Source organism: Mercurialis annua, linkage group LG2 (assembly GCF_937616625.2).
Source record: "Mercurialis annua linkage group LG2, ddMerAnnu1.2, whole genome shotgun sequence".
Lineage (NCBI taxonomy): Eukaryota > Viridiplantae > Streptophyta > Magnoliopsida > Malpighiales > Euphorbiaceae > Mercurialis > Mercurialis annua.
Genome location: NC_065571.1, coordinates 16,983,378 through 16,995,468, shown reverse-complemented (window position 1 = coordinate 16,995,468; position 12,091 = coordinate 16,983,378). Strand labels below are relative to the sequence as shown.

The window sequence follows — 12,091 nt, the reverse complement described above, 5'->3', positions numbered from 1 at the left end:
TTTCGTCAAAGGATCTGCTAAGTTATCATCAGTGCGTACATGATCCACTCTAACAGCCCCTGTTGAGATAAACTCTCTAACAGTGCTGTGCTTACGACGTATCTGTCGTTTCTTACCATTATAATAACGGTTCTCAATTTTTGCAATAGCCGCGGTACTATCGCAATGGATCAACACAGCTGGTATCGGTCTTTCCCATAAAGGAATCTCAGCTAGCAGGCTTCTTAGCCATCCTGCTTCTTCACTAGCAGCAGCTAGTGCTATCATTTCTGACTCCATCGTAGATTGAGCCAGAATCGTCTGTTTCTTTGATTTCCAAGAAACAGCTCCACCAGCTATACTGAAAATATAGCCGCTCGTGGCTTTGGAATCATCTGACAATGTATTCCAATCTGCATCACTATACCCTTCAAGTACAGCAGGATGCTTCAGATAATGTAATCCAAGATTTATTGTTCTTTTAAGGTATCTCATAACCCTTTCAATAGCATGCCAATGCTCAATACTAGGTCTACTAGTAAACCTGCACAGTAATCCAACGACATATGCAATGTCGGGTCTAGTACAATCAGTGGCATACCGAAGGCTGCCAATGATGCTCGCATATTCAGACTGTCGTACACTATCACCAGTGTTCTTAAAAAGTTTTACACTTGGATCATAAGGTGTACATGCAGGTTTACAGTCGAAGTAGTTATATTTCTTTAGAATCTTCTCAACATAGTGAGATTGATCTAAAGAAATTCCTTTTTCAGATCTAGTTATCTTTATGCCAAGAATGACATTCGCTTCACCTAGATCTTTCATATCAAAGTTGGCACTCAACATTGATTTCACAGCATTCACAACATGAATATTTGATCCAAAAATCAACAAGTCATCTACATAAAGACATATGAAAGTGCAAAGTTCCTTTTCAGATTTGTAGTAAATACATTTGTCACTTTCATTCACTTTAAATCCATTTGAGATGACAAGATTATCAAATTTCTCATGCCATTGCTTAGGTGCTTGTTTTAGACCATACAAAGATTTGTCTAACTTGCACACCTTCTGTTCCTGACCATGTATTACAAAACCTTCAGGTTGATCCATGTAAATTTCTTCCTCCAGTTCACCATTTAAAAAAGCAGTTTTAACATCCATTTGGTGTACGACCAAATCATATAGCGCAGCGATCGAAATCAGCACTCTAATGGATGTTATTCTAGTAACAGGTGAATAGGTATCAAAGAAATCAACGTTTTCACGTTGTCTGTAACCCTTGGCTACAAGTCGAGCTTTGTATTTGTCTACAGTACCATCAGGTTTCAATTTCCTTTTTAAGATCCATTTACAACCTATGGTTTTGCAACCGGGAGGCAGATCAGTCAAATGCCATGTATGATTGGACTCTAATGAATCCATCTCATCATTTATGGCTTCTTGCCACAAATCAGAATCTAATGAAGTTAAAGCTTCCTGGAGGTTCGTAGGATCCTCCTCTAAAGAATAGACATGGAAATCAGTTCCAAAGTCTTTCGAAATTCTAGCTCTTTTACTTCTTCTGATTTCTGGTTCTTTATCATTAGTAATCTCATTATTCCTGACCACAGGAACATTACTAGATGATTCGCCCCCACTATTTCCTAATTTAAAAGGAAATTTCTGTTCATAAAAATCAGCGTCTACTGATTCAATAATAACTCGTGCAGTCAAGTCATAAAATCTATAAGCCTTGCTATTGACTGCATACCCAATGAAAACACATTCATAGGCTCTGCTTGCTAATTTTATTCGTTTCGGATCAGGAATCCGAACATAGGCTAAACAGCCCCAAGTTCTCAAATAAGACAAATTTGGTTGTCTTTTCTTTAGGATCTCATAAGGTGAAATCTTCCTGTTTGATTTCGGGACTCTGTTGAGTACATAACAAACAGTCAACAGAATTTCACCCCACCAATAAGAAGCAGCTCCAGAATTCAATAAAATAGACACTACTGCTTCTGTAAGTGTTCTATTTTTTCTTTCGGCTTTACCGTTCATTTCAGGAGAATAAGGTGCTGTTCTTTCATGCACAATACCATGTGAGTTATAGAATTCTATAAACAAGCTAGATTCATATTCAGTACCTCTATCACTGCGAAATCTCTTGATTTTCTTATTGAATTGATTTTCAATTTCTGTTACAAATAACTTGAACATGTCAAGTGCATCACTTTTATTTTTCATCAAATACACATGTGTAAAATCAGAACAATCATCAATAAAAGTGATAAAATATCTTTTACCATTTCTGGTCAAGGTACCGTCAAGTTCACATATATCAGAATGTATTAAATCTAAAGGTTCAGATTCTCTAATTACTGATTTATGTGAGTTTTTAGTTATCTTAGCTTGACTACAGAATTCACATTTTTCAAACTCAGTTTGGTTCATTTTAGGAATTAATCCTAGGGTGCTCATGTTGTTAATTATCCTTTTATTTACATGACAGAGTCTTGCATGCCAAGTATTAAAATCACAAACCATGTAAACAGAAGCAACATCTTTATTGATAATTTCAACATTCAACTTAAACATACCCTCACAAGCATAACCCTTTCCCACAAAAATACCATTTCTAGTAATGGTGTACATATCTCCACCAATAGTCTGAAAGAATCCAGCCTTGTTGAGAAGATAGCCAGACACCAAGTTCTTCCTCATCATAGGAGTGTGCATCACATCCTTCAAGATTAGTGTTTTTCCTGAAGTAAATTTCAGTTCAACACTTCCAATTCCAGCGACAGTAGTGGTGTGAGTATCACCCAGTAATACTTTCTTATCGTCCACGGCAGTGTATGTTTTGAACATAGCACGATCGTGGCAAACATGGCGATTAGCGCCTGTGTCTACCCACCAACCACTTGATCCACCAACAAGGTTGATCTCAGCCATCATTTCTGTTATCATAGCCGTAAAAGGCTCTTCAGTCAAGTTAGCCTGTGGAGCAGTACTTGGCTTGTTCCGACACTTGCGTGCCATATGACCCGGTTTTCCACAGTTAAAGCATAGAAATGGTGGCAGGTCATTCTTAACAGGTGGTGCCTGTTTCACAATATGGTTCCTTGAAGGATTACCATTCTGGTTCGCTTTGTTGCGATTCACATTTTGGTTTTGGTTCGAGTTGCGATTCTGATTCTTAAAATTCTTGCCATTAGGCTTCAGACTCATCGAACTAAACTTCCTTGTGTTGTTAGAAACAACCAGCACTTCATCTTTTAGATCTTGTTTTCTCGCCTCTTCCTCAATCCGAAGACGAGTGATCAAGCTTTCCAGCGAGAACTCTTTTGTTTTGTGCCTGAGAGAATTCTTAAAGTCCCTCCACGAAGGAGGTAATTTGTCAATTAAAACAGCAACTTGAAATTGTTCATCAAGAACCATACCTTCGGAGATGATCTCATGAGCTATTTTCTGCAATTCATGGGATTGCGCCTCGACAGATTTTTCATCACTCATTTGATATTTAAGGTAGCGGCTGACTGCATACTTTTTAGTCCCCGCCTCCTCGGTATCATATTTCTTTTGCAGCGCCTCCCAAGTTTCTTTTGCAGTCTTTCCATCATTGTAGTAATCATAGAGATCATCACTTAGTGCATTGAGAATAAAATTCTTGCACAAGTAATCATTAGTTATCCACTGTTGAAGTTCACCGTTCTGTTTTTCCTTTTCTTCTTCCTCGGCAGTTTCATCAACGACAGGTATTGCCATTGTCAAAACAGAAACCACCTTCTTGATGGTTAGGAAAAATTCAGTCTTCTGTTTCCATCTTTTGAAATGCAAGCCTTCAAACCGGAATGGTTTGTTGGCATCAACAGTAGAAGAACCGTAGGCAGCAACCTCATCGGTATTCATGGCAGCAATTGTAAAGGGACACGTCTAAAAATTGTTGATACAATTGCTGTAAAACTGAATATGATGAGGCTGAGTCGCGGACTAGGTCGCTCTTTTTTAGACGTTTCGCGGCACAGCTCGGAGGTGCAAAGCTGACTATCAACCGCGGCGTCCCTAGGATAAAACAGCCGGAAATACTGATCACACTGCACTGTGAAATCAGCTCTAAAACACTTTCTCTGTATTGCTCTGTGTTTCTGTGTTTTCAAAATGAAAAATGAAGCCAGTATTTATAGGCTAAGAAAACATAGCTGCTGAGTGAACAATAAATACAGAAAATGATTTCTGATTTAATGAAGAAAAACAGCAACAGTCAGATGGAGAGGAAGAGTCATTACAGTTACAAAATAATTGAATAAAAAATCATTAATACTTTTGTATGCAAAAAATAAAGTGCTAGCCGAACCGAACCACCCACCCAGACCAGACCAGGCCAGGCCGGCCGACCGGACGGACGGTGCGCGCGTGTGGTAAATCGGGTAGGATGTAACTCCTAGCCCGTTCACAAAACTGGGTACCCCTTGGGGCCCAAACCCATATGAGAAAGACCAAGTTTATAAACCCAATGTATTGAGTTTTCCTAAGCAATGTGGGAAAACCACAAAACTCTCTATCTTCTCATTTCAAGTTACAAGGCACTTTTTCCTTTTTAATTTTTTAAATTCAATAATTTTCCAACAGTTCCTGTGCACACTACACCAAAACTGATTGGTGGATTTGATCTTCTCTACTGAGTTTTTCATCGATTCAGATTCGATTGTTAGGTTAGTATCGAGATTAAAACTTATTTCGATTTTGGTTTAGGTTTTATTATTGTTTCTGATCTTGTTTTAGGTTTTAATTTTGATTTTGATTTTGTTTTAGATTTCACACACTAACCGCCTCTACAAACCGTAGATAAAATATTACATACCCCGGCGGTTGTCACAACCGTCTCTAAAACATACCGACAGTCAAAAGAACAACGCTCTTGAGACGGTTTGAAAGACTGTCTCTATGTTTTATAGAGACGGTTTAAACCGCCCCTATAATCCTTAAAAACCGCCGCTAAAAACCAATTTTCTTGTAGTGGCAGAAAGCTTCATCAGCAGTTATCAACTCCTCCAGCGGAACAACATGTTCTTCCACCTGATTAAAGAGTTGGTTGATCACTTATTACTTGTTTGCATGAATTGAAGAGAGCAAGTTCTGATGTTGTAATGATTTAAAGATAGTTACTTGGTACCCGAAAGAAAGAGCGATCTCGATAATGCTTTTCCGGGTTATTCCAGAGAGAATAGTACCAGATATTGCTGGTGTTGAGATCATATTTCCCTGTAAAGTAGAATCACAAACTTAACATGTGTGGCAATTACAGGATTTTAGCTAAATCAATCACTAAATTTAAAATTTCGGAACACAATTTAAACCAATATACTTTTACTAGTATGTATACCAAAAACATACCTATTATTCACTATATACACCAATATACTAGACCTGCATTTATACTTTTTTTTGTTTACGTTTAACAAATTTATTTAATACCTCGACGACGAATACATCACATGCAGTACCCTCCTCTATATAATTTCCAGTCTCTGCATCAAGAAACAGTACATCCGAGAAGCCTTTTGCCATTGCTTCTGAACTTGCTTTATAAACCTATATGCATATCAGAAGTACTAAAAGATAATTTATCTTGAAAAAAATAGAGTTGTTAATAATTTAGTATGTAATTAAGTTTAGTTGTGCTGACTGGTGAGTAATTAGTGATGGTTTTGATGCCTCCAGTTCCACCTGGCATGGCTCTATGAATATGTTCTTCAACAAGAAGATTCAAGGGGCCCTGTTCAATACAAAACCTAGATACTTCAAATATAAACAAAATACTAGTTGACAAATCACTTGTTATTGTAATCAAACCGTAATTAGGGGTGTAACTGAGTCGAGTCAATTAGCGAGCACTCCGAAAATACTTGAAAACTCGAGTTTGAGTTCAATCTATTTGAGTCAATTATCAAATCAATTTTGAATACTCCCGAGCCTAATTGAGTGTTATAATACATACTCATAGTAATGCTTGTATATTAGTAGTAATTTTTTATTCAATATTTATACAAATAATCTAAGTAGCGTAGACACTTTATTCAATCAATTGTTTTACATTCCGAAAACGTGTCAGAAACTTGAAACATCATTTTAATATAGAAAACCTTAAAATATTACTGTTTCGCAATTTCCGTATCCCTGCCTCGTTGGGTATCAAATAATTGCGTCGAGTTGAGCCAAGTCGAACTCAATGCTCAATCATTCTACCAAGCTGAGGCTCATTTCGATTGATTTCAAATCGAGTTTGAAATTTTTAATTTCAGATTCAAACCAAAATTGCTTAAATATGAAGAAAGTTCAGACACCAACCTTACTGTAATTGCCAACAGGAGAAGCATAGAGCAGAAATGTACATTCTGGTGCTGGTCTTACCCCAAGAACTGGCCCTGTTCCCATTAGCAAAGGTCTAATATTCAATGACCCATTTCCTAGAGAAGGAATCTGTAACCACCAATTCAAAAACAATTAGATACGCTACATGAAATTTCTCATCTAGACCGAATTTAATCATGAGAACTCCGCTACCTTAAATAGCGGAGTTCACTCAACATGAATCCGGTATAAACAAAAAATCTTTTGCCAGACTATATGGAAGTTTCTCATCTAGACCAAATTTTCTCATGAGAACTCCACTACCTTAAATAGCGGAGTTCACTCAACATGAATTCGGTATAAACAAAAAATTCTTTGCAAGACTATATGGAAGTTTCTTATCTAGACCGCATTTTCATTATTCCTCTCATAGCAGAGTTCACTCATGTAAAAATGGTCCGCCATGAACCCGATATAGAAAAGAAACAAAAATTTATTTTGATATAATACAAGAAAGTGAAGCAATACCCATCTCTTGTTGGCCAAGGCAACTTGTTTGACAGCATCAACTAATTGCTCAATAGATGGAGATGGCATGCACATTCTGTCTGCTCCCATTTGCATCCGTACAGCATTCTCCTCTTGCCTGAATAGCCTAATATGCTTGTCTTCTCCTCTATATGCCTTTAGCCCTTCAAGTAATATCTATTAACCAAAAACAAACAAATTTGTTTTATAATATCGAACCGAAATGAATTGAATTCGATTATTCAGTCGAATTTGATATTTGCACACCCCTACTTACATCATACTAAACTAAATCTTACAAGTTTTTGTATAAATGTGCATCTATGTAGCATCGAAACAGAAACACTAAATAAAACATTGAAATGAAAAATGGCAAAACATACATTTTTAAACATATAATATAGGTTATACCTATAAAGTTATAGAATTTCAAAGTGTTTTATAAAAAGCCGAAAAGTTTCAGTGCAACATAAAGACGCATTATAACACATAAAACACTTGAACCGGCCCTAAACCGACTCTTGAATTATTCCGGACCGTTTTAAACCGACAAATTCCGGTTGCACCCGATTCGAAAAATTAAAAAATACATGAAAATAAATTAATATAATTAATTATATTAACAATGAATTATATAAACATATTTAGTATATAACTTAAAATGTATATTTTTTAAATATACCAACCGACATTTTTGGTTCAAAAATTTTTTTTGAACCGGCCTAAAATCTCTCAGTTCATTTTTGATCCGGTTTTTAAACATAATCAATGATCCAACCATATTATTTTCGAATTAAATCATACACATTCATCATGATATAAAAAAGTTCCTTACCACATATTTTCTTCTCATATTTAAATTAAGTATTTATTTTAAATTAAATATTAAATAATTAAAACTCGAATTTCAATTCTTTTTAATATTTTCTGAGGATAAACAACATTCATGAAAAATACAAATACGAAAATCTCGTTAAAAAGATGTAGTATGTTGTTTAATTTTAAAAAATAGAAAATAGAAAACAATAAAAAAATTAGATAAGCAAACAAAATTTTGATTTTCTAGTTTTCTATTTGGAAAACAAAAAACTGAAAAATAGAGAAAATGAGAAGAAAAATGAAAACAGAAAATAGAAAATGTTTTTTACAACTAAACATGACCATAGGGAAAAGATGCATAAATAATCCTAATATTTTGCCACAAGTTTATTTTGGCCTTTAATGTATTCGAAGTGCAAATATAACACCAATATTTTCTTTTCTCACAATCTTAACACTTGACTTAACAGATGTTTAAACACTTAGTGTTTTTGCCGACTATAGAGAGGTTAAGGCTTAAGAGAAAGTGTGTGTTTTAGTGCTTTTTTTTTGCTTTTAATTTATTAGCCGTTTCAATTCAAATTTTCTTTCAGTTGAAAAAAAAGTTCAAATTTTCTATTTATTTTACTATGGAGAACTATTGTACTTTTAGATATCACTCCATCTGATTTAGGATATTTGTCGTTTGATGAATTTTTTTTGTCCAGAAAATTTGTCACTTTAGATATTAAGAGAACATTTTTTTTTGGAAAATTAGGAGAATACCTAATTAGAAAAAATATTAGTATTTTATAACCCTTATTTGTTGACATTATTTTTGTACCCTAGCGTGTTACTGTGTTACTTTTTTATTCTATCCATTTTGTTTTTATATTTAAACTTTACTCCACATGTTTTCTCTTATAACTTCTTCAAAAAAAATTCAGCTCATTATTTATTTTTAAAATCTTCATTCATAAATAATTCCAGATATTATTTCTTGTATATATTTTGAAATCGGTTCGAATTATTGCTTTTTTTTATCACATCGTAAACAAGTTATTCAAATTTAGATCCAAATTTCTTGAAAAACTGCAAAATTTATAAAGCAACGGTAAAAAATTGTTAAATCGAATTATTTTACAATTTTATTATGTTTATTATTAATTTTTAATGATCATAAATTTTTTCAAAACGAAAGAACACTATAAACTATTAATTTTTTTTCTAATTACAAATTTATTAAAAACAGTTTCAAACGGTTTTAAAAGAATTCATAAACATAGTTTTGCAACTATTTAAAAAAAAAACGTTTATAAAATAAATTCAAACAGTTTATAAAGGTTTCAAACAGATTCATACGATTTACAAATGTTATAAAACGGTTTATAAATATTATAAACACTTTCAAACAATTTTTAAAATCACAATTTACAACCTTTATTTAAGAAAAATTTCAAAATGTTTCTAATATTATATAAAGGTTTCAAACAGTTTATAAAAGTTTCAAAACATAATTTCAAACAATTCTTAAAAATAACTGTTTCAAACTGTATACAAAAGGTTTTAACAGTTTAAAATGGTTTAAAAACAATTTCAAACGGTTTACAAAGGTTTCAAACATTTTCAAACGATTTCTAAAAACACTTTCAAACAGTCTCAAAAATAACATTTTCAAACTATGTGCAAAAGGTTTCAAAATTGGTTAAAACAACAGTTTTAAACGGTTTACAAAGGTTCAAACAATTTAAAACGCTTTCTAAAAACACCTTCAAACAGTCTAAAAAATAACAATTTCAAACAGTTTACAAAGGTTTCAAACAGTCTAAAACAATTTCTAAAAACACTTTCAAACAGTCTCAAAAATAAAAGTTCGAAATAACAGTTTCACACAGTTTACAAAAGTTTCAAACAGTTTCTAAAAAACATTTTCAAACGATTTCAAACGGTTTCTAAAATTAATTTAAAAAACGTTCAAAAACCATGTCAAAATATCATTAATAAAGAAAATGACGATATTTTCAAAAACGTTTGAAAAATTACTAAAAAATGAAACTAAAATAATTTAAAACGATATAGAAAGAGGAAGAAGAAGATTCTGAAAAAAAATGATTAGTGATGGAGTCTGCCTTCTGAACCGGTGAATGAGACCTGCAAAACAGGGTAGAAGCTAACCGGACGGTGGTTGTCCGATTAACTCTCCGATGCTAAAGTCAGTTTAGAGCTTTGAGCAGCGTTTAGAGTATATGAATGTAATTGTGATTCTAGACATACCTCATGCTCCTTTTATAGTAGCCGAATATACCTTGTAGAGTCGTAATAGGTAAGTGAATCCTACTTTATAGGGATCGAGCTACGTTGTAGGGATTCACCCTGATTTGTCGTGATCTACCTTATTCAGACATGAGTCCTATTTAGGAACGTCTTCCTAAATAGTCTCATCTTCCTAAAATAGAGCTTATCTTTCCATGTTAGGAGTTTGTGTCCAAATAGGAAGATACTTCTAGATATGGCGGTCTACCCGAATCCCGGATTAACGCGCTTTGGGCGGATCCTATGGGATTTGGTCTTCGTCAGTATATTGCAGAATCTCAAGGGATTCGGTGCCTTTTTCATATATTTAGGTCTTTATGGGGAGTCCGGTATCACCCGATAATGGATCTCCTGTAACTCGGCTCCACTGTATTTATCGTAGGATTCGGTATCCATCAATTAGTAATGGCGATGGCGGAATATTTCATTGCTTCAAATTCTTTGAGATGAACTAATTTTTTCATCGTTGATTCCTCATTTGTTTCAGATCTTTGATTGTTTGTGTTGTAGATCGAATATATTAGATTAAGGCTTAAATGCTAAAAAAATCACGATCTTTTACGTGTTTTTGTTATTTAACACGAACTTTAAATTTTGACTTAAAAATACATCGACTATCTAATATTTGTAATAATAATACCGGTGTGGATTCCGGCTTCAATACGCTTATGTGGCACCAAAAAGTGCCATGTTGTCCCAACTCATTGTAGAACTCATCCTTGTCATCAAAACAGTACCGTTTTAAATCTTAAATTTGTTTTTTTATTAAACAAACTTCAAAAATATACGAACTATTTTTACATTTTTTACATTCATCTTTCATCTTCTTCATCTATCACCGCCGGCACCCTTTCATCTTCTACATTTATTACCTCCACCATGGTTCTCCTCTACCTCCACCATAACCATCATCACACTCTCCCCTCCAGGCGCTCTCTTCCTGAAACCACGTCGTTTGCACCTCGCCGCCAGCCTCTTCACGCTATCGAAACCTTGTCATCAAAAGCTTGCCACCAGCCGCTCACCAAGCAACACCCATCCATCTCGCCGCTGTACTACGGTCACCGGCGCAGATCTATAGCAAAACCACCCCCATAACCACCCAGATTTTGATTCAGTACGAACCCCCAAAAGCCCATCATCGAGTTTGTTGAGTTGAACCACAAAATCAAATGAACAAGTAACAACAGTACATCGAGATTGCCGTTAACAATTGTAATTTTTCTTTCATTAACCATATCTGCTCTCCTCATTCATCTTACCGCTTCTTCATTTTTGCTTATGTTGTGTATATGTGATTGTTTGATTTATTTAGTTTTTCACAGTGTTTATGATTATGTAATTAATATGTAGGGGAGTATGATAATTACAATCCCAAGATTATAAATTGAGGAGTATTAAGAAGATCAAGAAACATGCGAAGGTAATTGTGGCTTACACTAACTTATTACAGCCCAAGGTAACCCAACCTCCATTCATATTAATATTTCATGTTTTTGGTTCGTTTTTTCCAGAAATTGAGATGTATAACTTCATAATTAATTGTTTTCATTACATTTCTTAATAAATCAATAAAATTTCAAAGTATTAGTTTAGTTCTATAGGTTTTGAGGTGTTTGTATGGAGATCTTGTAGAAGGGATGATTTTTTTTCTAATACAGGGAGAAGAGATGGTGACTGGTAAAGGAAGACGGCAGATGGTAGGGGAGACTGAGTTTTCTAAGATGTGTTATGTCGTTTTATGATTTATTTCTGTGCATTGATTTTTATTTATTGTTGATTGAATGGGTTAGAAATTTTGTTTTAGAAGATGAATGTAAAAAGAATGAAATTAATCCTTATATTTTTAAGGTGTGTTTAATAAAGAAATGAATTTGAGGTTAAAAACGTCATAGTTTTGATGATAAGGATGAACTCTGACATGAGTTAGGACACCATGGTATTGTCCGGTGCCACATAAGCTGATTGAAGCCGGAATCCACAGCGGTGTCGTTATTGCAAAAATTGGATAGTTGGTGTATTTTTAAGCCAAAATTAAAAGTTCGTGTTAAATACCAAAAACACGAGAAAGTTTGTGATTTTTGGAGCATTTAAGCTTATATTAATTATAGAAAATTTAGATACAATTTGTTAA

At 34.0% G+C, this 12,091-nt stretch overlaps 1 protein-coding gene across 1 annotated transcript; it reads right to left on the bottom strand.

The window, feature by feature from the left end:
• Nucleotides 1–4,735: 4,735 nt before the first annotated feature.
• Nucleotides 4,736–11,210, bottom strand: LOC126669922 (branched-chain amino acid aminotransferase 2, chloroplastic-like). Its single transcript, XM_056104641.1, has 9 exons — nucleotides 11,048–11,210; nucleotides 10,830–10,949; nucleotides 10,598–10,704; nucleotides 6,847–7,023; nucleotides 6,316–6,447; nucleotides 5,654–5,743; nucleotides 5,443–5,559; nucleotides 5,141–5,229; nucleotides 4,736–5,043 (listed from the first exon to the last, which is right to left on the bottom strand). The coding sequence occupies exons 1-9, from the start codon at nucleotides 11,208–11,210 to the stop codon at nucleotides 5,010–5,012; spliced, it is 1,029 nt and encodes a 342-aa protein (XP_055960616.1). The 3' UTR covers nucleotides 4,736–5,009.
• Between the last annotated feature and the right edge of the window lie 881 nt (nucleotides 11,211–12,091).

What these genes read in the sequence shown, in the direction of transcription:
- LOC126669922 (XM_056104641.1), bottom strand. Translation starts at nt 11,210, where the DNA reads ATGAGGAGAGCAGATATGGTTAATGAAAGAAAAATTACAATTGTTAAC. An exon ending in AAATCTGGGTGGTTATGGGG is followed by an intron (nt 10,950 to 11,047) that starts GTGGTTTTGCTA and finishes TTTGATGACAAG; the next exon opens with GTTTCGATAGCGTGAAGAGG. An exon ending in TGAAGCCGGAATCCACACCG is followed by an intron (nt 7,024 to 10,597) that starts GTATTATTATTA and finishes TTTGGTTAATAG; the next exon opens with ATATTACTTGAAGGGCTAAA.